General features: G+C 45.5%; 1 protein-coding gene across 1 annotated transcript; it reads left to right on the forward strand.

Annotated features, from left to right (window-relative positions):
• Window positions 1-9,943: 9,943 nt before the first annotated feature.
• On the forward strand, window positions 9,944-25,497 carry LOC119455643 (follistatin-related protein 1-like). The gene is made up of 11 exons (XM_037717061.2): window positions 9,944-10,202; window positions 10,322-10,363; window positions 10,542-10,566; window positions 10,705-10,932; window positions 11,267-11,308; window positions 12,341-12,405; window positions 13,662-13,822; window positions 14,815-14,927; window positions 21,023-21,086; window positions 23,408-23,478; window positions 25,293-25,497. Exons 1-11 carry the CDS (start codon window positions 10,188-10,190, stop codon window positions 25,328-25,330), a joined length of 864 nt encoding a protein of 287 aa, XP_037572989.1. The 5' UTR covers window positions 9,944-10,187; the 3' UTR covers window positions 25,331-25,497.
• Window positions 25,498-27,755: the final 2,258 nt, after the last annotated feature.

Consider the following 27,755-nt stretch of genomic DNA (forward strand, 5'->3'; position numbering starts at 1 on the left):
GAAGTGGACAGTCCACTAGGTGGACTCTTACAGACAACCCCCCCTGTACTCCGACACCTGAACTACAGCGAGACGTACGTCGCAGACACGGACAAGAAAGAACGAATACCACGGGCCGTTCGAGAGTCCCTCTACATCGAACCCGTCCCGCGCAACATGCATCCCATATACCGTAAGTGTAGAAGGTAAACTTCGTTCTTCCAGCTTTCTGGTACACTTGAAGTCGTGAGGCATTGCGTATAAAGGGTCGCTAGCTTTTCAAGCATGATATCTCCGCCATCTTTGATCAAATCGACTGTTATTCCATCGTCTCATGCAGCTTTTCCCCTGGTCATGTCTTTCAAGGCCCTTCTAACTTCATCGCGAGTTATAGAAGGAGCTTCTGTATCATGTTCATCACTACTTCGAATGAAAGTAGCTTGGCTGCCCTGGGCACTGTACAGGTCAGTATGGAATTCTTCCGCTGCTTTTAATATATGTCATCCAAATTGCCGATGATATTGCCCTGCTTATCTTTCAGTGCATACATTTTGACTTGTCCTATGCCAAGTTTTCTTCTCACTGATTTCATGCTGCGTTCATATTTTACTGCTTCCTCAATATTTTTCCACGTTATAATTTCGGATATTCCTTACTTTCTTCTTGTTGATCAGTTTCGACAGTTCAGCAATTTCTATCTGATCTCTCGAGCTTGAGACTTTCATGTTCGCCGTTTCTTTATTAGCTCCTATGTTACTTGGGAGAGCTTACCTACGGGCTGCCTTGGTGCCTTACCTCCCACTTTAATTGCTGCTTCTGAGATCAGCCTAGTTACCGTTTCATTCATAACTTCTATGTTGTCTTCATCTTCCTGTTCTAAAGCTGCATATTTGTTTGCGAGCACCAGCCTGAATTGGTCTGCTTTTACCCTTATACTGCGTATAGGTTCGCCTGTTTCTTCTTGACTAAATTTGTTCTTTCGCCCATCAAATTGAGAGAAATCCTAGACCTCACTAACCTATGGTCACTGCACTTTACCCTTCCTAACACTTCTACATCCTGAACTATGCTGCGATCGGCAGCAAGTATGAAATCTATTTTATTGCTTGTTTATCCATTAGGGCTTTTCCAGGTCCACTTCCTGTTGCTGCGCTTCCTGAAGAAGGTATTCATTATTCGGAGCCTATTCCTTTCCGCGAATTCTACTAACATCTCTCCTCTAGTATGCCTAAAATCGATGCTGTACGTAGTTGCCAATTGCGTGCTTACCAGCTTGCTTTTTCCCTACTTTTGCATTGAAGTCGCCCATGACTACACTATACTGAAGTTGCACCTTTCTCATAGCTAATTCAACACCTTCATAAAACTGTTCTATTTCTTCATTATCGTGACTGGAAATGAATTATGGGGTTTTGCGTGCCAAAACCCACGCCCTGTGGGAATCGATGCTATGCGAAGCAGTGTGCGGGGAGCCTACTAAGTTAACGAAACGACCATGAGAGAACCAAGACGTAGGCGGCTGTTTCAGGACCTACATGACACGCATGTCATGACATTCATGTCATGAGTTCCTCAGGAGTCCCTTTAGCTAGGCCTAAGAGACCTTAAAGGGACACTGAAGAGAAACCGGAAGTTCAGCTTTAATGGTAGATTATCCTATCACGATCACAGACATACCGTTCTTACTGCGAACAGAGGTTTAATAAGCGCGAAAATAGCGAAAAACTGAAGGATAGGTGCTGACGCCCCTTCGAATTTCCCGCACTACACGTTAGTGACGTCGGAGATCACAAATGCAGGCCGGCCGCGATTGGTCGAGAGCGATTTATCGCTGTTAATAGACAGTTTTAGTTTAACGTTAGCGTAATATCGGGGTTAAGGGAAATAGCGTTACCGTTCCGCAAACGAACTTTGCAGAAAGAGAGTTTTAGTATAGCGTGATAGCGTAGTTTACGTGCGGGACGCTATTCCATTACGCTTTGAATTTCGCATACAAAGGGCACCTAAGATATGTGTGTGTGCGTCCGGAAAGTGCGAGAGGCAGCGCAATGGAAACGAGGAGCGCGTTGTATTTTTACTTGCCATGTCCGCCGATCTGCAGCGAAACAGACAAGCAGTACAAGTTGTCTACCATAGCCTCCGAATATGTTCCGATCTCAGAGGTCATATGCCGTCGCCACGCCTATCTCCCGACTTTACCGACAGGTGGCGCTCGCATCTCGGAGAAATTTTTTCTCGTTAGGCTTAGGCGCGTTCGAAACGAGAAGCGATCTCGAAAATTCCTTAAGATTAGCCATAACACTCTCACGTCGAAGCGGCATGAGACTAAGCAAAAGCCGTTTACGCAGTCATTTGCTATGAACGAAGTGAATTCTACAAAAACAACGCCAAATTCAGTTCGAAGCGGGCGACCGGGACCGCCGCCATGTTTTACGTACACTACGTAAACACGCTAAACTAAACTAAACTCTGAGAAATTGCGTGCGCACGGTAAACGGTATAGGTCGTTTAGCGTTCTGCGCATGCGCATTTCGATCCCGCTATTCCGGTACGCCCGCTATTCCGGTAACCACGCTAAACTAAAACTGTCTAATAAAAGGGTTGGGTCTGTGTTGGTGCGCGAACGCCTATATCGACATGGACGTGTGGACAGCCCGTCGTGTACGTTTTGTGGCTCCTGTGAGACACTTGAACATCTAGTTTAAGAGTATCCCGCATTCGTTGCGCAGCGCGCATTACTAATTAAGGAGTATAGACTAATGGGGCTGCAATGTGCGACCCTTGACGATTGCCTTTTTCCAAGGGGGAGCGCTGCAAGACGTGACCAGGCCCATCGAGCCCTGCTAAGTTTTCTGAAGGACACTGACTTGGCCTCCCGTTTATAGACATTATTGGTATTTTTGTTTTGTTTTGTTTTGTTCTGTCTGTGTCTCCGTCATTTCTTTATTTCCTCTTTTCTTTGCTCATATTTTCATTTCCTCTATTCCCTCCTCCTATAGGAGTAGGCAGGCGTCGTGCCCCTCTCGGTGGCAGTTGTCAGCTTGCTCCCTCCTTAATCCCTTTGTGTCCTTGTGTGTATATGTGTACAAATCAAATAATAATAATAATAATAATAATAATAATAATAATAATAATAATAATAATAATAATAATAACGCAAAATGAAATACACCTTAAATGTACCTTAACAGCATTTGCCAACTTTTTAAGCCGTTTCAAGCCAGGACGTACACGTTTAGCGCAAAATTAAATAAGTAATAAGAAAGAAGGGCGTGGACCCTACATGCGGTCGTGATAGTTTTGTAGTTTCGTTTTTGTTCCATGCATCATCGCGCGCGCTTGTTCCGCTCTACAGCGTTGCAGTGTTTCGTTGCGTGTTGCGAGGCTCTAAAAACGTGGACTTCGCGGGAAACAGCCAGAAAATGCCTCATGTGTGTAGTGTTGAGGGCTGTATAAACGGCACAAGGTGCTTGCTCAGGGGCAGCGGCAGTGTTGACCCAACTGTGTCCTTTCATGTGGTGCCGCGCGATGAGCCCCGGCGTTCGCAATGGCTCAGTGCTCTGCCGATGATAAAACGGCAAAAGAGCCAGAGAAACCGATGGTGTGCTCTCTGCATTTCTCGCCCTCGGATTATGTATATAATCCTGCCCTCGGAAAGTATCTTGGCGTGCCCCAGAGGCCAGTCCTTTCTCGAGCAGCTGTCCCATCAATGTCGCCTTCATCAAATCCCCTGCTGATGCCCCTGCAGCAGCAAACTGCCGGCTCGGTGAGTGCTGAATGTCAGTAAAAAAAAAAGTCACGAAAAAAACCATACCGAGTACGCGCGCAACTTTCTACGCGTGTTCTGTCGGGAACATCGTCGACTGGCGGACCGGCCGCCTCACCTTCCGTCGACGAAAACGAGGCTTCGCTTTCTGTCGGCGCGGTCGGCTGCTCACCGCCATCGTACGCGCAAACACCTACCGCGCGAGCACGGAGGATCATTTCGCGCTCCGTTTCACTGAAGTCGCTCAAACGCAGTCCTGCTTCCCTGGCGAGCTCTTTGTTGCAAGGTTCAGCGTCAGCAACGGTATCCATCGCGGCCACAGAAAACCTAAGCAAAAGTCGCAGCGAACGCAAACGCAGCGGCTATGCAGCCTATGATGGAGCGAGCGCCTCGGCCGTTTACGCAAGCGGTGACGTATCATGGCGCCCTCTGATTCGCTGAGAGCAATGAAATCCGTGACGACACTGCTTCAGGGCCGAATCTGGGGTGAGAGAAATTGAGGAAGATATATTTGGTCTTTGTTTTCGAATTTCTCCGCTAATAACTCAAATTTTTGCATCCAACAAAAACTGCATGCATTCCTGAAGGTCCCTCTTTTATTCCAGCTGAACTTCCTGTTTCTCTTTAGTGTCCCTTTAACGGCTGCTTCGCCGGCGCTTGGTCGTTCATGTCTCGCCACGGATGGCGCGCCAGCTGGGCCGCCTGTGCGTGCGCTTCAGTGCAAGCGACAGACTGAATCCGATCATCCAGTAGATATAGCTAGACGGCAGGCTGAGAAATCTTAAGCAAAAGCAAAGTTGGCTGTTGAAACACCGGAGCAAAGGGAGTCCAGATTAGCACGTTATAGAGAGGCTCACCAAGCGCGGAAGCGTGTATTAATGAAACACTGTGTGCATAGTCTTTGCAAAACCAAGCCAAACAGACCTTTCGCTCGTGATAACTAGGTTTACAAGAGCCAAACCTCAGTCAATTTTGTGCTTACGAATATAGGCCCTTTATTACGAGGTGCGGATGGATTGCAAGGGCTGTCGGTTCCATGATGCGACGGCCAGCGATCTAGGCCTATACCGTCTCCCAGCGATCGCAAGCTCGCCTGTTGGCTTGCCCGTTCGCTACCGTCGGCGTCGATAACATCAAATGTATTGCAATTTAAGTGCGACATAATTGTGTACACGTTGTGTTGGCCAACATAGGCGCTTTATTACGAGTTGCATGCGGTCGTGTCACAAGTGCCACCGGACTCGGATTCGACGGCCCAGCGAGCTATATATAGGCCTGCCGGCTTCTAGCCATCGGCGGCTGTCAACGGAGCCGAAATGTGAACCCGACACTGCGAACCCGGCCTTGCGGAAACACCTCTACCCTGTTCACATAGACGTATTTATATTGGCATCGTTTGTTTAAAACGAGAGAGCTGTTCGAGCATGTTTATTTTCACTTTCCGAAGTTTACGCAGTCTTCCGAGCGTCCATGCAGGGGTGCCAGTTCTGGGCGGAGCTACGCGCCGCTCGCTCATTCGTATCATGCGTCCCGAATCGTCGTGCGCGTCAAGTCGGACTCCGACGCGTCGTACGACGGATCGCACGCAAAATCGCACCATGTGTCTCGCGCTTTCGGCTGCCGGAAATGAAGGAAAAACAATAAAATCGAAATGTGAACACGTGACAGCACGGCCTTGCACGGAGACAATGTTTTTTTGTTGGGGAATAGGCGGAAGAAAAGGGATACAACGAAAGAAATGCACGTTGACCACATGTGATTGCCTGCTTTGGGCGTCACCGACCGTGTTTGCGTAATGGCTTTGGTGTCGCGCTGCTAAGCACGAGGGCGCGGAATCGAATCCCGGCAGCGGCGGCCGCATTTCATGGAGGTAAAATGCAAAAACGCCCCTGCACCGTGCAATGGGTACACGTTAAAGAACCCCAGGTGGTCTAAATCAGCGCGGAGTATACCCTACTACGGCGTGCCGCATAATGTGGCTTTGGCATGTAAACCCTTTGAATTTATACTAGTAATTAGTTTTGCGCTTTTTTTCCCTTGATATTCAAACCCTAACCTCCCTCCTGGATACGCCCCTGGTATGTAGCTCGAACATTACTCAGGCAATCCCAAAGCGTGCAATTGCGCGTCGAAGCAGGCATCATAGATGGTACGACCAGGCGAGGTGGTTCTTTAGCGCAGGAATCAGGAGACGACGTCGAGGACGGGCGTCACAACGATGAAAACGATAAGAGATTTATTTACATAATTTGTATACAAGATACTGATGACTCCATCAGAGTCCCGAGCGGTTCTAGTAACCGTGGGCCCCGGGGGACCTTAAATATACATAACATCTCTAGACAATTGGCGGAAAATTCCTCGAGGTGGTTTCTTTTCTTGGTGCGTCGCTGTATATATAGTTGAGACAAGTGACGGGGAATTCCTCGGGAGGCTGTTTTCCCTCTCGTGATTTGTTGCCGTACAGGATGTGGCTGTGGGTGGTCGAACTATGGTCGGGGCCAGACAGACCGGAAGTGCGTCCTTCCTCAACACAGTGGGTGTGGGTGCACAAGATGACATTCACTCAAGGGCGCTTAACCCGACAAAGAACAGTGAGCTGGAGCGTTGTTGTCCGATCTTGCGACGCTGAATTTCAGGCACATATCTTGCATAACATATATAGGTCACACAGATAGCGACGCGCGGAGAACGAGCGGCAACGACCACCTCTTTTCCGTTCCACGCCAGCGAACAGTTAGCGCATGCCGCTGCTTAATCTTTTTCTGACTCGCGAAGTTCGTTGTGAAAGTTCGCCGCGCGCATATGAACCCCATGTCTTAGAGCCTGGTTGCTAACAAGCTTTCCAAGAAAGAAAATGACTGCTGCATATTGCGTGGCAATATCTAGCTCGCCCCCCCCCCCCCCTCCTCCCCCCAAATAATCTAAATAAATGGTTGCCAAAAACAAAATGAAAAGTTCCTGGAAAAAAAAAAAGAAGAAAAAAATCTAATGGAACGCTTGTTTACCGTATACCCACATGTAAAAGGGCCCGTTGCAAGTAAAACATCACTTGTTATAGCGTAAAGGATAAAACAGCTATATACTTGACTAGACTGCCAAAAACGCTAAATGACAGACTCAAACAATAATCACAGGTTGTCGTTTATACTTCCACTGCAAAACCAAAAACAAAGCTTCACTACCCATTTAGCTTCTACAATCCTTCGAAAGCTTTTGTCGTTGTCTCACTTCTGATAATTTGTGAGAACAGTAACCAGAATTCAAGATTCGGCTGTTGCAAAATATTTGGTTAGTTTCAAATATTCGAAAATACTGGATAGCTCCTTTTCGAATACGGATATGCGAATAGTTAGTGTTCGATTGCTCTTCGAATATTCGCCTATCCCTAATAATAATAAAAAATGAGCGCCGCAAAAAGACTTCCAATATAAGCGCCACCGTACGTACTGTATATGGAACGAAAGTTTCCACCACCAGCATAAGTATAACAAAGTATAAATGTGTCGCAGAACTATACAGTATGTAAATGAAGAAGGCAAACGAGTTACATCCACTTGACAATCTTGCGACACGTACGACACAGAGAAAACTGGAATGGTCGGTCAACGCGTGAGTCATAGGATAGAAATTTTCTTACTCGCACAACTACGTTACACGTACTTACGTGGCAAGCTGTCTATAACTCGCAGTTAGGCGTGCGGTTTTCGTAATTTGATATTCTTTTGACAAAAAACTTAACGTGACACTCTAATCACGAGCGTCCGATATATTCTTGATTCTTCTATATTCTTCTTGGTTCCTCGTATATTCACTAAATGATTACGGATTACGCAAATTTAAGTGTGCGCACGCTAGCTGCACTAAAGAAGCATGCCGTTTTGCTCTTACATCGGCTAATGCAACACATACAATATAAGTTAAGAACTCGCATAATGGGCGTGGTACAGTACGTAATGCAGATACATGCTATAAAAATAACGCACACTGACAAGTCGCAGAAAGGAGCAGACACATATGAGTAGTGGGGAAAAAAATTTACTGAGGGATCTGAGACATGTGAATACAAACACACTATTATAGACTACCAGAACATAACTCTGTATACAGCTTTCACTATATAGCACCTTCCGATGTAGGTGTTGGGTATGCCTGTTTCGGCCTTTCAACGTCGCGTCTTTTTGCGCTGTTTTGGCAGTTAAGAACTTCCACAGATGTGACAGAGTCACGAAAATAAAGGCACATTTAGTGTTAAAAAAAAAAAAAAACGAAGTGCGATTTCTTTTTTTCAGACGTACCTGAAATAATTTAAAAGAAGAAGCAAGAAAAGAATATGATAATGTATCATTTGTCGCAATTTATCATGAATGCTTTTTGCGTTTCACTTTCCACATTCTAGTTGTTAACGTAATATATCTTGCAAAATTTTGTACGTAGCAATTGGGTCCTGCGAACAAGCTGTTCATTCAGAATCATTCTTTGACTAGCTGCATGCCAAATTTGCGCGGAATTTCTTTTCGCGACACCCGAGGACCACGAACATTTGCCACCGATACGTGAAGCCCTTGCAAGCCTGCTGTGGGAGCGTTGACCATTATTCATCCGTGCTCTTGACCACTCGCGTAAATCGGGCGTGGTCGCTTCGAGTGAATGGCGTGCTGATTTCCTTTCGGTTCCTCTTGCACTACGGGATTGTCAGCGATAAAAACTAACGCAACCCAATTACCTCTAAAAATCGCATTGCGACGCGTGTGACTGCGCTGATTTTTTTCCGCTTCAGTCGCCTCACGTGAAACAGGCTTTACAGGAAACAAATATTTCCGCTGTGCTTTCTTCAGCTTCAGTGATAGACTGTTGAATTCTTTGAAAGTAACTGCGCTTAACCAACCGCGCTCACATCGCGAAACATCAAGTTAAGTCATTTGACATGCCCTGACAGTAGTATTTAGTTGGTGGTCTCGCCGATCACCGTGCAAGCGCCGGTGGCATGCTCCGATCACTGCCGACGCCGCTACATTTCCACGTCTTGCCGAGTGCAACAACGGTGATCATCACCTTAGTTCCTTGGTCTGCACTGTGCTACCGCGGCGTGCAGACATCCGCGCGCATTAGAGTTACTGCATTTGCTACCAAAGGACCTTTGGTAGCATACGCAGTAAATCTAGCGCGTATCAGGTATGCACGCAACATGTGGGACTACTTCCTGCGATAATCTTGCATGTGAGAGAGGCAAGAGCTAGGAGGTAACTTTCGTCATCACTCATCTGAAAAACCTCAGCGGGAAATTCGCTCGTTGAAAACTGGCTACCTTGTTCGTGCTTTATTGTGTTGAACACACACATATATATATATATATATATATATATATATATATATATATATATAATTCACTTTTTCTCAGCCATTTAAATTATTGTTGTCTTGTCTGGGCTACCACTTCGGAAACAAATATCAACAGGTTGTACATACTGTAAAAGAAGGCTCTTCGCGCTATTTGTAATAAACCATATGATTTCCCTTCAGCTTATTTATTTCATAAACTTAAGACACCGAAAGTACAGGCCCTTTTAAAGTATCGTCTAGTGCTTGCGTATAAAAATGAACAGAAAAGAAACATAAACCACATTACTTTTATGGCTAACTTGAAGCTACACGAAACCCCATACAGTACAAGAAAGCCAGAGTACTGGCACGTACCACAATCGCGCACTAAATATGGATCACAAATGCTGCGCTCCAGGCTACCTCGCTTACTAAATGATCTTATTGTTAACAAAATTGATATTGTGTCTTGTTCTCTTCCCAATATTCTTGACTTTTTCTATCATATGTGAGTTGTACATTGCCTATATGCTTATCAAGTGCAGTGAGATTTTGTGAGGTTTTGCACAAAATCTCTTACTTTTGTTTCTGTTTTCTTTTTGCTTTTGTTTTTTCTCGCCCGGTTTGCGATCTCGTATGCATGATATGTTGTAGTGCTTCAATTGTAAGTACTTGAGAAAACTGTATTTCCGCTCTGCTGCTCCTTATTATTTTACGGGTTTTTGGGGCTGGTCAAGCTGCTACGAGCAGCTTTTTTCCCGACTTTACCCCCGCAAGGCTGTATTTACTTTTTTGTGGAAATAAAGCATACATACATACATACATACATACATACATACATACATACCTACATTTCGTTTCTTCTTTCAATAGTTCAAGATATCCCGCGCAAGAAAAACATGAATAAGTATTAGTCATCGCCAAAGGATGGCGCCACTAGTGCAATCCGCTGACGTTTGCCCTTCCTCCTCCTCTCTGAAACGGATACAGCGGATGCTACTCAAAGGCATGGTTTCCGCTGCGGGATCGTGCGATCGTCTTTCCGAACCGTACTCAATTTGATTACTGGCGTTCGCATGAGCGGCGTCACTTGCTTCTGAGACGCTTGGCAACACCCACAATGAGGCTTTCACACGTAAGTCGATTGTTTCTAGTCGTGCGAGCGACGAATACGAAGTTAGCGAAACTTTTAAAACTTTTTTCCGTAACTGTGCCGGACGCATGATTCAACGTTGTTTGCTTCATTCACTTCAGGCGTGGTTCCTTTTCGTCGCTCATTGGGCATCCGCTGCGTCGGTGAGTACATGGGCGTGTAGTTTGTGAGCACTGCGTTATTCACTCGTGTTTATTAGCGATTTTCTCACGAGCGTACTTCGTACTACGTTAGAGAAGTGTGGTCTTCTGTCTGAAACATATGTCGCTTTGGTGTCACAATGAGGGAAGCACTCAAATGAGCTTTCTTCCCTTGGTACAGGTGCCGGTTAAAGATGACTTCTCAGGTAAACACTCAGTTTTCCTTTCTTTCTTTGCCTTTCGAACTGTTTAAAATGACTTGTCTGTTATGTAGGTTTCTTCAGTTGCATGAGCGCAAAGTTGCCGCCGTTTAGAATGAGTTAATCCGCTTTCCCGCCTCTCAGACAGTCAGCTGGACATCTGCGCCGCTGTGATATGCCGGCCTGGGCGAGTGTGCCGGATATTGGACAACGGCCTTGCGTCATGCCAATGTGTTCAGCACTGCCCTTCCCACTACAAGCCTGTGTGCGGCACCAACGGAGTGACGTACGACAACCACTGCCTACTTCACAAAGATGCATGCGTCTGGCAGAAACACATATCCATCAAGCACAAGGGAATCTGCAAAAAATGTGAGCATTTCTGGTATCACACGAACTTTGAAGATGTTAATTGCAGTACTGTGTTTTGTCCCATATGAAGAATAAAGGTGTTCCATAACACGAACTTTTTAAATGGAATGATTATTCACTTGACATTATTAATTGAATAGTAATTGATGCTAGTGTTGAAACAAGTGCTTGTCCTGTAAGATCAACTCAACCTGTTGAAGCCTATACAAACACAAGCAAGCAGGTATTCTTTCTGAAGAAGATTTACGAAATCATAGGCAAGGCTTTAGAGGTATCACGCTGTTACCGAAAATGTCTAGCCTGTAAAGTTTAATTTCAAACTTTTTCCTTCTAGCCAAAGCCAAGCATCCTCATCACAAGTATCACCAGAAACCAGGTAACATTCTTGAATCACCAGCTTATTTAATTTTTCGGGATTTATTCTTGATTGCGTGGAAAATGATGCTAGTGGAAGGCATGAAAATGAACGACTTCACATTTTTGCAAGAAAGAAAAATTTATGTAAAAACACTTCAAATGCAGAACATAATTTAAAATTCAACAGAACCCATCACATGATGACTGTCGACGTTAATGCATGTAGCATTGAATCAATATAGTGACACAACATATTGCCTCCAACGAAACGAGTTATGCATGAGGCGGTGTTCAGCAGCGGGACTCCTCTTTTGCGCTTTCCTAAAGCACTCTGCGCCATCTAGCACCGTTGCTGCAAAGCTTGCACGCGGCCTCAGAAATGCATGGCACACTGGTGTGTGTGAATGCTTAGAAACACATCATGTGGCAACCAGGCTCCTCTCGCGCACTTTTTTCTGAAAACGTTGCACCATCTAGTGGACTGCAGAGAAGTTTGCGCGTGGCTTTCGGGACATGAAGCGTGGCACGCAGTTGCCTGCGAATGCTGAGAATTGTTCCGTCGCTTCCTGCACACCCAATGGTACAGACGTGAGCAGCCTTGTCTTGAACGCGGCAACAGCGGCTTCTGGGGCTCTCCGGAGCCAGCCAGCGACGTCTAACGGTAGGTGCTGGGCACGTTTGGGCCCAGCACCTCAGATCATAATACATCAGATCATGGCAGAATAAGCAGTTTGCCATGCAGGACAGCTTGGTAGCTTTCTGTAAGCGAGCGAGGCTGGAGTTTAATCATGTGGTCCAAATGACACTAATTCATTTTTCTGAGACTGTGCTTAGTCTGTGCTTATCCTATATGTTCATATTTAAAATTAATAAAACACGTAAAGCTTGTTGGTTATCTTTCTCTCATAAGAATTCCAGCACTCTTTTCCCGAATAAAAATGTAGTACTTATGAATCACCAACAGCTTTATCAGAAAGTAACCTCTCTGTAGCAGAGGTACGCATACAGTGCGGTCACTGAATCTGAAAGGTGCCGTCTTTTCTCGTTTTAGTTGTTTGCTTCCAACATGAAAGGGATCGTATTCGAAGGCACTTTGTGGAACTTCTGGAATCTAAGGTAAGCGATTGTGTCACCCAAGCAGTGACATTACCCGTGGCTGCTTTTGTTGAATGTTACCATCCGTTGCTTATACACTTCCACTAAAAAAAATTACAACCAAAGCACTAGCGATGTTGGTGTGATTCTTTCTTCTTTGTATCTGCACCCAATGCCTTCAGTCTCCAGGTGTCTTAATTAAAAAAGCAAAAGCTTGGTTCATCAACTTACTTAAGAACATTACACGAATTTGCTGCCCTTTTGACTTGGGTTACTTAGAGGGGCCCTGAACCACTCCTCGGGTTTGGTGAAATAACATAGTCCGCGGGCAGCATACACTACTGTGACCATCTCAGCCAAGTTTTGCTTTCGTACGTGGTACGTAGAGCTCGCAAGCAGAGTGCGAAGTCACCTTTCTCTCAAACGATCTCGTTTCAACAGAAGTCATGATCCTCACTCTTTTCTGTGTGCTTTATTCCGAATAAAGCACATTCCAATACATGGCTGCTATTGGTCACTGTGGTTGGCTACATTACGGGGTACCGGCACGAGTCCACTGGCTCGGCACAGTGTGGCTTGCTGAGGACAACCGCGTTTCACTTACGTTTAGAGCGTCGTAGGCACCAAAATAGGGAATTCATGACGTCTATATTAACATCCAAAATGAAATCTGAACTGCGCGCCACGGTGTCATTGCAAAGGCAAAGCCTTGTGGCCACACCCCACCTCACCGTAGCCTTCGCTGTGCAAGGCATTGAAGGAGGAAGGGGGAGCACAGCCAAGGCCGTGTTTGATTGCCAATAACTCCTCTTTTGCTGAATGCATTGAATTACTTTTTTCGGCAAAGTATTTCTGAAATAGTGTTTTTTCACTTCAAATGTCTTTCTCTACTTAGATAAAAAGTGGTTCAGGGCCCCTTCAGAAGCCTATCTTTTGACCTCTAGTGTAGTGGTGTATTTTTGACTTAATTTGGTAAAACTGTACGGGCACACATGCTCATAAGTGTTTATGTTGGTTTTCATCATAACTTTCCTTGTTTAGGTGTGGTCATAAGAACTGAGTTAACCTCAGTCTTAGCAGCTGGTGGCTAATTGCACATGCTAATTAACCTGCTCATGACATATAAGTACACATAACTCATCTTGTTTTAATCAAATATTGTACCATATTCCCCTGCTTTGGAAAACATTTCATTGTGCTGCCATTTTTTGCATGTCTTTATGCATGTCCGCCTAATACGTTGTACTAAATTTTAATGCTTTATTTCTTGCCACCAGGTTTCACATGACAGGCACTACCCAAGGGTTGTGGATGATGTTTTTGACAGCTGTGACCATGATGCTGATGATTTCCTCAGCACACACGAGCTTTCAAAGTGTGTGCGGCGAAACAACACAATGTTCCATTCGTGGCTGAAGCACAGAGGGGAACTGGCAGCGTAAGTCGCTGCCCTTTATCTAAAGCTCTACTTGTTGCATAGCTGCCATGATTAACACTAGTAGGAACACTTTGGTAAGAACAATTCACCCATTCTGGTTTGCATTTTGTTTTGGCATCACAAATGTAATTTTGCGCATCTCAGTGAGAAAAACATTAAAAAGACTCAGTGTAGTTTATTATCTATTGAAGCCTTCTGTCACACTGTGCATATTGTAGGCAGCTTGTGAAATCTCAAGTTCCTAAATTCGCAGTACAAAGTGCATTAATTATGGTCACAAATTATTTGTTGGCTGTTTGCTTGGCCCTCTGTGTCCTGTAGGCGGGCTTAGGTGTGCAGCTGAGATGCCCAATTGCTGTGTCGCAATGTGTGGACATTTACAAATTATCAGGAAAAGCCAGTGGTATGCAGCACCAAGATTACATAAATTATGTAACCTTTATATGAAAATGTTACGGGGAAAAGGAATAAGAAATGTATTTACAGTGTATTTACAAGACTGGCAGCGGCTGACAAGATCATAGTAAGCACGCGAAGTCCCGAGCTTCGTTTTCTTCAAGTGCTCTCAAAACGTCTTCTTCATCGCTCTGTCACATATATTTAACACCTTAGTACTGGTAATATATTGTTAATAGCTGCTATGTAGTAAGAATTGAGCATCTGTGATGGTTTTCGCGTGTTGATGTGAGCAGTGTCTGCACCTTTAGATCATATGTTTAGGCCACTAACACACCCATCTGGCACTTTTGACAAAATTTTGTCAGAGACCTTCCTTTTTGTTTATAGCACTTTAGCACTTCACATTATATAGATGTCATGGTTGGTGTAACTGCATGTTTTGGTTTGAGTAGAAGGTTAACATATGTTCATCTAGAATCATTTATTGAAAAGTGTTGAAAGCTTTCATTAAAAAAAAACAAAAAAAAAAAACAACTTTACCTTCACAATTGCTGGAATCATGCATTTCCTTTTATTTTTTTTTTTTCTTATAGAACCCTCTGTGTTGATGCCATGGTTGAGGTTGCAGACAAGAACTCAGATTGGCTGCTTTCTCGACGAGAGTTTCAGAGCTTCATGCGGCCATCTTATCGCCCACCTATCAAGAGTAAGCATTTCCTACGAAATGAACATGTAACTCTACACTTATATGTTGTCTTAGGTTTTGAACATGCTAATTCTAGTTCTAATTGAGAGCACTTGTGTCAATTAGCCCATCAGTGATGTGCAGTGCAGTTGCGGATTTCTTATTAATAATAGGCCATGTGGTTCATTATTGAAAGCCTGTTCAAGGTTTTTCAAAGCAAGTCGTTCATCCATAATTGCCTTTCCTGTGCCATTGAGATGGCACTTCGGCTTCTATTTGATGCTCAACAACAGATGCCTGCCACAAAACATTACACTGTTTGCTATACAGCAGTGGCTTGGTACATTTAAAGAATCTATGGAGACAAAACATTTAGCATACATTCGTTGAATGGAAAATCACCACCTCAAACGAAATGTTGTGCCAGCCATTATGCTCTTCTCGTTTTATTAAAGCTTTACAGCTACGGGTAGTACCCACTGCGATAGCTCAATGGGTGTGGCTTTGAACTGCTGAGCTCAACGTCACAGGTTCAGTCCCAGCTGTGGTGGCCGCATTCCGATGGGGGCTGAATGCAAAGATGCTCGTGTACTTTAGGTACTTGTTGTGTACATTAGGTACTTGTTGCAGAACACCATGTAGCTAAAAGCAATCTGGAGTTACCCACTACTACAGGCATGTGCCCTCCCCCCTCCAAAAATTTGCATACCAAGGATACCTGGCATAAAATGGCATGCCACAACAGCCGTCTGCCCCGCCCTCCTACCCTGGCCAAGTGGGTGCCCCTTACCCCCGAAAAAATTTCTGGCTACAGGCACCGACTTCGCAAGACTTCTCTTCCTCTCAGGCAACTTTTGTTGCTTATATCCTTCGATGGAAGGTGCACACGAAGCCCCTTCCTACCGTAAAAGAACCGAACATACATTCCCTGCCTATAAGCAAGGCACTTTTCAGGTCATTGGACAACATGTAGCTACAGCCATCAAGTACTCCAAATGCTGAATGTATCAAATTCGCGACATACCATAGCCAAAGCGGTAATGCAAAAATTAACTGCATCCTCAAGCTCGCTGCATACTGTTGTGACTTCGGGGTGGAGGACGATAGACGGACTCTTTCAGCAGACGAAGAAGAAACGAAAAGCTTTATACAATATTTACAGATAGTGGGCAATAGCGTACATGTAGCTGTAAGAGCGCATCAGACCGACTGGGTGGCTGGTGGCGACTCTCTGGCTTAACAATGGGCCGGTTCCTCCTTAAATCCCCTTGGCAGCAGCTCCTCGTCGACACGAGGAAGAGGGGACGGTTGCTGACGTCACTCGCGTCGCATTGTGTCGTCGCGTCCCCCTGGCGACTCGTCGACAGGACCCGAGGGACGGGTGGCGATGATGGCCGGGGCTGCTTGCACGTCGGCAGGACACAGATGGGGCAGTTGCCGAGGTCCCCCCGCGCCGTATTGTGTCGTCGCATCCCCTTGGCGACTCGTTGACAGGATCCAGACGGGGCGGTTGCTGAGCCACCCGCGTCGCATTATGTCGCCGCGTCCCGTTGGCGACTAGTCGGCAGGACCGAGAGGGACGGGTGGCGATGAAGGCAGGTGCTATGGCACAACAGCACCCCCGCCGCCAGACAATGCATCCAGAGGTCGAGCTGTCCGACGCAGCTCGGAAGATTGGATGCGCTGGTTGAGCGACGTCTAGGATGGTTTGGAGGTATCGGCTCTGCCGCTTTTCCCGCCGGTGGTCTTTTATGCTGCTCGGTCCTGATAATGTCCACTGGAACGACCGAGAATCAACAACGCCAAACCACTCCGGCCAAAGCAAGCACCCTCCGAATGCTCTTCAAACCGCCAGACCAAAATCATCGAACAAAGCATTTTCCGAGATCTGGCTACGCTAAACAAAACAAAACAAAACAAAAAAAAAAAAATTCCGAACAACACGAGACACGTATCTGAAAGAGAAATTCGAGATACGGACCTTTTCTTTTTTTTTTCTTTAATTGTCAATGCGCGAGTCTTAATCAAATCAGAATTGCGTCGCAAGCGATTCTCAGCTGTAATGCGGGCGGGTTGGCAAAGATCAAGGTTGCCGAAGATGACTTAATTTTGCCCTCGAAAGCCATGACGCAAAGGCTGAACGCAGCTAATCTGTGCGCCTGGGCGCCACTTCGCAAAAGTACGGAATTAAACCCGACAACTGTCACCGCATAAAGAAATAGCCCTCCACTTAGTGCTGTCAAAATGCGCTCGGCAAAACGAGCACCACATTTTTAAAGCACAGAAGCGGTCCTAACAAAAAAACAAACAAAAAACAGATACTAAAACTCGCACGAACTACATGAAAGCAAAGGTGAATCAAAATTATACACTGACACAACTAACGCGTACAATACAAAAACAAGTCATAATCTAAATTAAGCATTTAGGCTTTGTCTAGCCTAGGTTAAACGTAAAAACAACAAACAAATGAAAACACTGACGCTTTCTCTACTTGAGCGTTCAGCAATCAGGTCTCAGTAAAATGATTAACCAACTAAAAAATGTCGGTGTCTCGCGAATAAAAGGGACCAGAGCATAAAAGATGCGCTCTTCTCTGCACATCCAACCTTTCATAGGCTCAACACGCGACTGAACTTTAACGCAACGAAACAAACAAAACAAAATTATTACTAAAAAGACAATAAAATCGGCTTTCAAGGTGGTATGCTCTTAATCGCTAGGTGTGCGCAAACACGTCGTTTCAGACGCGCTCGAGAGGGTCTCCCATCCTCAGGTCTACGCGTAGTCCAGTCGCGACACAAGAAGAAACAAGAGCTGCAAGCACCGGCGACTTTCGACCCGCGGCCAACAAATACTGGGAGAGCGGCGCATTCACGGACCCGCGTGCGCGCTGTCCCTTTGACCGCTGGGCAGTCACCTTTCTTTCCCCCAGAAAGGGAGAGGCCATTGCAGCAGACTATCGAGCATACCCGACGCTTCGCTACGTTGTTCTGCTTACAATGCCTTGACACCACTAAGAACTGGCGGCATTTGCGACATGTGCAAACCTTTCTCTTGCGACGCGCCTCACGCCTATTCTAGATTTCAGCAGCCGCCTAAGCTTCGGGTTCACCCTACTCCGCTTTTTCCTAACGGCTTGGCTGTTGGAGCGCTTGACCTGGCCCGTATCGCCGCCCGAGTCCGACTTTCTCGGCTTGCGCCTTCGTCGTTTGCCCTCGGCGCGGCTCACAAAGCTCGCGGTCTCGGCACTCGTACTCGCAGGTGCCCTGCCTTCTCGTCGCAACGACATAGCTCCGGGCGGCAAAACCAAGCTAGCCTCGTGGTCGTCGCTAGGTGTCTGTACTTCTAACAGAACACAACTGCATCCGACGCCATCTGAGCTAGACGGCTTGCCCTGCGGTCTCTCCTTGACTAGCCTGAGTGTATCGCTGTCATCAAAAGGGCGCAGAATTTCTTTCTGACCTTCGTCGTCGGCCACAATTTCCAAAGTGGCTTCTTTAGACGGCGACACAACAATGTGTTCCCGCTGGTCGATAAGCGTGTGCAACAATGGCACCATACCATTTCCCTGGCGTACTGAGCTAGTAGCCTTCTCAATACGCGGTCTCTCCTCAACAGGCTCGGCATTGTGGCTATCAAATTGGTCCTGGCAGTCGGCCTGACTTACAGCATCAAAATGACTCAACAAAGCCTTCTTAGCTTCATCGTAGTCCCGCTTCTCCTCATCAAGCAGGCTTTCCAAAACGCACGCGAGACTACAAGGGAGCAGCAGGATCAACCGCTCGGACCAGAGGTCCCGGTTGACACCTTCTCCTTCGCACACTTTTTCAAAATCAGCAAGAAATTTAATCATATTCTCGGCCGCCCTGAAGGTGTGGAGATGATATCGTGCTGTGCGCCATATCCATGTTTGATTCTGTCGGCGGCTCTTTCGCCTTGCCTTTTCCTCGGGACTTACGTGCTCTTTCGCTTCCAGCTCGTGCCTCTCACATCTCTCGCGTTCTTTTGCCTCGAGCTTTCTCTCCACAATCATTTCCCAAGCCTCTTCGGCTTCCTCGGTCGTCACGTCCTCTGCTCGCATCACGTCAAGAATCGCTTTCCTTGCTTTTTCGGAGCCGGCGGAAATGCCCAACTCCTCGCAAATTTGAATGAGGTCCTGAACTTTGAATTCCTCCATCGCGATCTCGTTCCTCGTGTTGCTTACCCACAAAATTTACCCTTACCTTAAACTAGAATCGACTATTCAAGGAAGGTAAATTCGTAATCCTAGCCTACCAAAACAACAAAACACTCAAATAATAGCCTACCAAAACAAAAGACTCTACTAACATCTGCCTGTGCTAGAGGGGTCTGGCGACATGAAAAGCAAACATCGGGCACTCACCCAGCCAAAGTGGTTGACGCCGGTCGATCTGGTAGCTGCCATCGAGCGGTGTAGCAGTCGTCTTCGGGCCTCGTATCTCGCAGCTTGCCATCCGCTGTTCAGATACTGGTTCGCCAATCCCATAGCTGCCATCCACTGTTGCGACTCGGGGTCGGGGACGAGAGACTGAGTTTTGAAGCAGGCGAAGAGGAGACGAAAAGCTTTATACAATATTTACAGGTAGTGGGCAATAGCGTACATGTAGCTGTAAGAGCGCATCAGACCGACTGGGCGGCTGGTGGCGACTCTCTGGCTTAACAATGGGCCGGTTCCTCCTTAAATCCCCTTGGCAGCGGCTCCTCGTCGACACGAGGAAGAGGGGACGGTTGCTGACGTCACTCGCGTCGCATTGTGTCGTCGCGTCCCCCTGGCGACTCGTCGACAGGACCCCGAGGGACGGGTGGCGATGATGGCCGGGGCTGCTTGCACGTCGGCAGGACACAGACGGGGCAGTTTCCGAGGTCCCCCCGCGCCGTATTTTGTCGTCGCATCCCCTTGGCGACTCGTTGACAGGATCCAGACGGGGCGGTTGCTGAGCCACCCGCGTCGCATTATGTCGCCGCGTCCCGTTGGCGACTAGTCGGCAGGACCGAGAGGGACGGGTGGCGATGAAGGCAGGTGCTATGGCACAACAATACCCAACATAATCTCTCGGATGTAAACAATATGAAGAAAATTTTGGAAGCATGAACTTCCTTTATTTTCAGTCTAGAAAATAGTTGGTGTTGCACGTATGAGCACCTTGTCGATCCTGTCTCTAAACAATGGTTGCCAGCCTACCACTCACTGTTGTTACTAGGTGGCACTGCATGTCAGTGCTAGAAGACATTGCTATGAATGTGTGACAACGGGCACTTGAGCCACAACACATATTGCCGGGACGTAGGCTTCATTTATTCAAAGGATGTATTCTCGGAAAGTCGCTTTCGGCAATATCAGTGCGCGCGTGCTGGCTCGTTGAGCAAAACCGAATGAGCTGATTAGCTGGTTGAGCAGTACGTCACGTAAAAGTGATAGTATCGCCGAAAGTGATCGTCTGTGAATGCGTCGCCAGCATGTAGCAAATTCACGACAACTGGCTTTAAAGGGTCAAGACACTCCTACTGAAGTTGCATTCACAATTAACTCGCCAGGTTTATTGATGACCCATTGACAACAGCATTGAAGACCGCTTCTGGCTTCTGCTGTGAAGCTGCGTGGCACTAAATAGTCGTATATATGCTGTGTAGCACTTCTGTTGCTAGGTTGAGATTTTTGGTGTGGGCATCACATAGAAAAAGAATTATATGCAACCAAAGTGTGTGTAATAGCTAAGCTGCACTGTTAGCTTTGAAGTGACATTGGATGTGTTTGAGGTAAGTAAAACCAAAACATTTGGGTCACAGATCCCAAATATAGGGGTGTTGCAATAGACTCAATGCTGAAAACACAAAGATGTAGCATCTGTTAGCTCCTCTAGCCAAATATCCTGTCTGAATTACAAAAATGTTTTGTCTGGCCATTCTGTTCTATGTTGTGGCTGTTGGACTGTGGCATAGTCCTGCTACTCTTGCGGTATTTCTGCATGGTCGTGAAAAAAATTCATGGTCCTGTTTGCTGCAGGAACATATTTTAAATTACATTTTAATAATTAGTGTTATCACATTCTATTGCCCTATTACAGCAACATTTATTTTGTGAATTCCTGCAGGTTGCCCCTTGGAGGACCGCTACTATAAAGATGGAGATGAAATAATGATTGATTGCAGCAACTGGTATGTAAATCTTGACCATGGAGAGCTGCACATCAGCTGTGTGCATGCATTGCCTGCGTGAGGCTTAAATACAGACCAGTAGAGTAGACTTCCGTTAGTTCGACTCCGGTTAATTCGACTTCAACCGAAGGTTCTGGCGGGAGTCCATGCATTTCTAAGGGCGTAAGCTTTCATTATTTTGATCCTGAAATTGGCCTTCGCCTAATAATTCGAACTTCACCAGCCAGCATGCACACGCCTGGCGCCCCTATTGTGATGCCAATAGCGACATTAGTGGAAGCGTCTGTCTCAGCGGAGCTTAGGTGACAGTGAATGTGTTACACATGTCATCTCTCGTCAAAAACGGCCATCTTCGTTCCTGGGAATATTTTTCAGCAATAACCGTAGCTTACAATGTTTGATTACGGTATTTACACGATTCTAACGTGCGCCTTTTTTTTTTTTTATGGAAACTGGGTCTGAAATTGCCTGCGTGGTGCAATCGGATACGAAACCAAAGTAGTCATTGCGGCGTTCGTGTGCTTTACTGCATAACCGGTGTACTGCGGCGAAGCTGACTTTAGGGAGCTGGCTGCTATTGTGCAGCACATTTTGGAACCTTGCCTATTTTTCTTGCTAAGAATTGGGTGCACGTTAGATTTCTACTTTGCTTAGGAGCTTTAATGTTAATTCTACATTAGTTTTCTACTCTGGACACATAGAAAGTGGACGCACATTTGATTCGGTTGCGGTCAAATTCATGGAAATTGATTGTATTTAGTTCTGGAGGTTATTTAATAGCAATAGAACAAGTGGAGCAAAAGTTACTTTTTTATTGATCACTTTCAGAAATACATTCAATCAATGGTAGAATGTGAAGCAACTTCTATTGGAAATTTAATGCATCTTGTGATGTTGCAGAAAACTTTTGTAGCATTGTTGTCACCAATAAACCTCGAGACAATTCCTTTTCTCCATAACAGTACTTCTCATGCTTAGCATAGTGTGGGCAGTGTTTCACTTACCAGAGCTTAGGCATTGTGACATTCACATATGCAAGTAAACCATCACAGCAGTTGAGTGTCGCATCTAATAACCCTTTGGTACAAGGGTAAATATCGCTGAACCATGCTTATGAAGCATAACTACTGCCTTGACGTTGCATCAATTTGCACAGCACGTGGCCATTACCTGTCCACCTATGGAGTGCCCACTGTGGCAACAGTTGTGATTGTTCTTCGTGTGAACAGAATTCGTACACGCTGACAGTTGTACGATTTGAAGCAGAGAAGTGAGTGCTGTGATGGAAAGTGGTAGCGTGGTCTTGCTACCTGGCAGACTTATTGTGCTTTCAGGAAGAAAACAAATCGGTAACATTCTACGGCTAATATGCTTATATGCAATATTCCACAGAGTAAGCAATTCTTTCTGAATTTCGGTAGTCTCATATCCTACCAAATGACGCTTTCCTGCGCATTTTGGGTGAGTAAAGGGCTTGCAGTCGGCTTATTACATAACAAATAATCTGTTTATCGGATTAGACATATATACTCCCCCCCCCCCCCCTTCTTTTTTTTTTTGTTCCTTGCAATACGTATTGTAAAATGTTTTGTGAGAACGTTGGCTATACATTTGGTGAACCAGGCACTCGGCAGATCAGAGTACTGCACAGGTAGCGGTATGTTAGAATGTCTGGCAATTACTCTTGTTCTGGGAGACTTCATGCACACTCTCATGTCTGCAGCGCTGTAATTACGCTAAAACACTCCGAGCTCATTTTCTTGTTTTAGCACTAGAAGATGATGGCATAACTTCACACTTGTCAAAATAAGTTAGTGCAGTATGCAACGCAGCCCGCGAATATTAAAACGCTGACAGTAAGGTAAAAGCCACTTGCAGTTCCAAGGTTTATAAATCTGAAACCTACCAATGCTGATTTCAGACAGATACAAGTTTTCATGTTCAATGGGGCGATGCCTCATATTAGTCATTAGTGCATCTTTGCTGATGCTATTCCTATAGCTGTCATCATGTCATCAGATTCTACAGATGTGCACCTAGGCTAGTATATTGTAAAGGTTCCTTTAGCTTAATTCCAATCTTTTCCTATGATCTGCTCATAACTGACCGATGCTAGTGATAACATAGCACCACCCTTACCACTGACAAAGTGTGAAATTGAAAAGTTGTGGAAGAGAACCGTTGTACTATCCTGGTCCTGGGTGTCTTGCACTCACTGTTTTGTACTGTCTTAACTCCAACCACATGTCTTGCAACAACATACTGACTGTTCTGGATTTCCTTGTAAAACCAAGCTCCTTCATTCTATGCAAAAATTTCAGTGTCTGTGCTGGTGGCAACTGGTCCTGTGCTAGTTTTCCATGTGAATTGAAGGCACCCAAGCACAAGAAAGGTGAGAACATACACATGATTGCTTGGTTTCTTAGAAAAAAATGTGTCGAGTGTTCTTTCTGCCTGCAGTTTTGCCAGTGCTAACTCTCCATAGAGCTTGATTGTGTGCCCCTAACTCCTAGAGCTTTATTATACAATCAAACCTCGTTATAAGGAAGTAGCATCGGCCACAAAAATATCTTCATTATATATCCGATATGCGTTATAAGCATGTACACAAATATTGGTCACAAATAATGCACACAAGTAATGATCAGGCCTATGCCTGATCTCCTGTGGATTTTGATGGCCCTTTGATATCTTGCCATGACAATATGAGGCACGGGAGCTACAATACATGGTACATACACGCACTCTGCACCGCTGTGAATACGCAACCGTGCGATTGGTGTCATCAGGCGTGGGATGGGCACATTGGCTTGCCGACTGCAGCCCAACCAAGCCACGCTGCTGGCCGAAACGTGTACTCTGCTGCCAGACATTTAAGTCGTGGAGCCGAGTGCACGTGGATCCGTACTCCACTACTATGGCAGTAAGTCTAGCACGTGCATTTGATCTCATGCTCGATTGCCGATAAGGTCTATGAGTGCAAACATAAAAACATGCACGCTGCCAACAGACTTTTTGGACACTGAATTAAGCGGATCAGTACCCTGCTACTGCAGCCATTAATCTAGACCGTGCGCCTGATTTCACGCAACGAGTGCAAACAAGCTTCCCACAACGGCTCGTCACCGGCCGCTCTGTCGGCCACATTGCATATTCTGTTACGCCTAACCAGCGTCCCGTTGGGAGTATGCAACCAAAGTTGCAGTTTCGTGTCAGTCGATGTGGCGGCAATTGTCATGACCACCATGTTTGTGGCATCACACGTGCTGGTCATGACCGAACCACCATGTGGCTTGCAGAATTTAGGTAATTGCTGTTATACATTGGTGCTAAGGGTAGTGGGCAGGTGGCGGTGCCACAGGAATGGTGCTGGTCAAAAAATTGGTTAGCGACTGTATTGGACATTATTGCCACCAGAATACATATTTTGCGGGACATGCAAATTAAAATTTGCTTCACTATAACCGTTACCATGTCAAATCCCACATTCCGAATTTCGTAATGGCAGGAGAGAGAGGAAAGGCAAGGAGGTTAACCGATAGCAGAATACACCATTGAAATAAAGCATGCCCGATGAAATTTTATATTGACTTCGTTATATCTGATAATTTGTTATATCTGTGTTCATTATATTAAGGTACAGCTATGTTAATTCAAACATTTTAGATTTTGTATCAGTAAGCAAGTGATTGTTATCCAAATAACTCCAAACAATGCTCAACCTAGGTATGAATTCAATTGTAAACAGCATGGCCAAATATGGCACAACAAATTATATAAAAGTAATAAGGACAGCTTTCTTGCAAAAAGAATTTAACAAATTAAATATTTTAGCATTATAATTTGCATGTTGTAGATGAAAAGAAAATTTTGTACTTGCTTGTATTTTTGTTCAGAGAATACGCTATCACGTTTGAACTACATTTGAATGAGTTCAGAACTCATTCAAATGCAAATGTTCATTTGTAATGACATTATATTTCCAGTGTTAGCAGTAAACTAATGACATTAAGCACAAACATGATTCAATACAAATGTCATTAAGTATTTTAACATGATGGGTATTGGCCTGTTGTGGGCACAAACTTTGCAAGTCAGCTATATCTGCGCTTTGGTGAAAGTGACGTGAATAGTTTTTTTGTTGCATGCTTTAGATTATATGATAGAAGCTGCATATTCATATTTTTTATACATTTGTTTTTGCAGGACACCATCACAAGAAGAATAACAATATCTCAGATTAAATGAATATGCGACGTTTATTGTGAATTTGCCACTGATCAACTAGCAGTCAAAATATGCATAATGTGCATTTCAATCAGCGTTATGTTTGAGGAAAATATGAACGTTTACATTTTTTGAACAGTTTGTATAACATTTATATTGTTGAATAAATACTCTAAAAGAAGTATATTGTGTGTTTGACTCTCTTGCGTGAATTTGCAGCGGCGTGGTACCCAACACAAACTAAATGCAGTCGTGCAACACCTCATAAGCATGCTTACTTGATTGTGATAACAGTATTGCTTAACTGCCAGTTCTTAGCATTCGACTTCATTATGTGGCATCCAAGCCTCTGTCATGCAAGTTGCCACCAACAAGTAAACATCAAGGAGGAGGAGGAATAAACTTAATTTAGAGAAATGAGCAGACGGTAAACATCAAAATATGGAAATTTTTTGTCTGCAATTAATTTTGTTAGTAATAGTAGATGACTGTGTTGAGCCCTTGCATACCACAGATGGCTTGGACAGAATGAGCTTTAGTTAACATTTTTTTTATTGCCAATTACAGTGAAATCTCGATGATACGATCACGGCTAATACGAATTTCCGGATGATACAAATTTTTTGTGGTCCCGGCCGAGCCCCATTACTTTGCAATGTGCTAGATAACAGTTGTTACAAATCGATTTTCGACCCGCGTCGGTTGATACGAATAAGCGCCGCCCCACCGACGGCCGCGAGAGAGAACAGCACGCAGTCACGCGCTTTCTCCTTTTCTCTTTTGGTGCGGAGGCGCGGAGGTCGCGAAGAGTTTGATGCGGTGGCACTTTTCTTGCTTTTGCGATTTTCCCCACGCAGGCGAGGGGAAGTGCGGTCTATCGCTTCAATGGAAACTGAGTGACCTAAGCACAGCGCATACAAAGGTCAGAGCCGTGTGGAGATCGCTTTCAAGATACGGTGCACGCGACAACCCCGACAGCCGGCACAGGCGCAAAGTACAAGAACGCATTTGTTGGCCGAGTAGAAGCCGCCCGGTTGCAAGATACGCATTTGGTGCCACTACAGCACAGCGTCGCCCCCCACCTCTCTCCCTCCATGCATATCCCCGCCTCCCGGCCTTTCGCACGACGGAAGCAGAGCTGGGCTCGAATGGCGCGCCCGGCTGTGACGGAAGTCGCGTTTGCTCTCCGCTGTGCGTTCACTCTCCGTGCGTGAAGGCGCGCGTCTCCCGTGCGAAAGGCGAGCTTTCACTCGCACATACGGCGCGCGGCGACGATTTTATCGCCCTTGGACTCATGCTCCACGTCTCATGCTCCTCCTCCGCATCGCCCTCGTTGATCTCCTCTCCCGTCGGTGGGTGCTCGCTGCCGCCCTTGTCGGCGAGATTTTCCAGTGGAAGCCGCATTATAACCGGTATTTCGTCTCACGCGGCTGCACTGTAAACGGTATGCGTATACATGGAGTTCTATCGGAGGGTAAACGGGAGTCGGAAAAGGCCGCGTTGTAGCCTGTTCTGCACTATAAACAGTTACGTTATAAGTAATATATACTGTAAATGCTTTTTACGTGCGTGTGCCTGAGTGAGTTCACCTCCGACTCTTTAATTTAGCTAGTTTTAATTGTGTTTCGATGATACGAATTTTGGCTAATACGAATATTTTTCGTGACCTCGTGAGATTCGTATCATCGAGATTCCACTGTATATGGACACTCCAGGTGCCTTATCACTGTCGTTGTTGGTGTCACCATGGGAGTCTGTATAAAGTCAAAGTGTGATAAGATCTTATGGCGCCGCACACAGTTTTCTGCGGGTGCGAGAAGAAGCATTCGAGGATGAGCCGAGAAGCATGGTGGTTGCATGTGTGCTATCTTCATGCGTGCCTAGTGCTGGAGCTTGTGAATTTCTACTTTCGAACAGGCGTTGAAGCTCCGGAGGGCAGCGAAGCATTCGCTCTCTTCTGCAGTCTTCATCGTGCCAGCATTGTGACAGCGAGTGTTCGCGGTCATTGAGTGAGATCTGTTCATGCTTGTCTGTGCGCGTGTGACACTACGCTTGCTAATTGAGTTTAGTAAGCGAATGTTTATTGCAATACACATGGTAGATAAAGCTACGAACTTTACTTCGTGTAGTTGTCTAATACTTTACTATCGCTATAAATGCTTTGCCTTTCGGGTGAAACGGAATTCTTTATCACTGCTTGTGGCAATTTGGCTACATTTGCACATATTGTTAAATGTGTGCCTTTCAAGAATGCATGTGCTGTGCAAGAATTAAGGGAAGCGAGTGACCTGATAATTACTCGAGTAATTAATAAGTCTTGCATGAGCAAGTACCCTTATTTAGATGTCCTGCTGTCGGGACAGGTAACCACTACACTGGCAACAAACCAGGACTCAATGTTCCAAATCACTGTGCAGTCATTAAACCCAACTCAAGCTCATG

The sequence above is a fragment of the Dermacentor silvarum genome, chromosome 6, assembly GCF_013339745.2.
Source record: "Dermacentor silvarum isolate Dsil-2018 chromosome 6, BIME_Dsil_1.4, whole genome shotgun sequence".
Classification (NCBI taxonomy): domain Eukaryota; kingdom Metazoa; phylum Arthropoda; class Arachnida; order Ixodida; family Ixodidae; genus Dermacentor; species Dermacentor silvarum.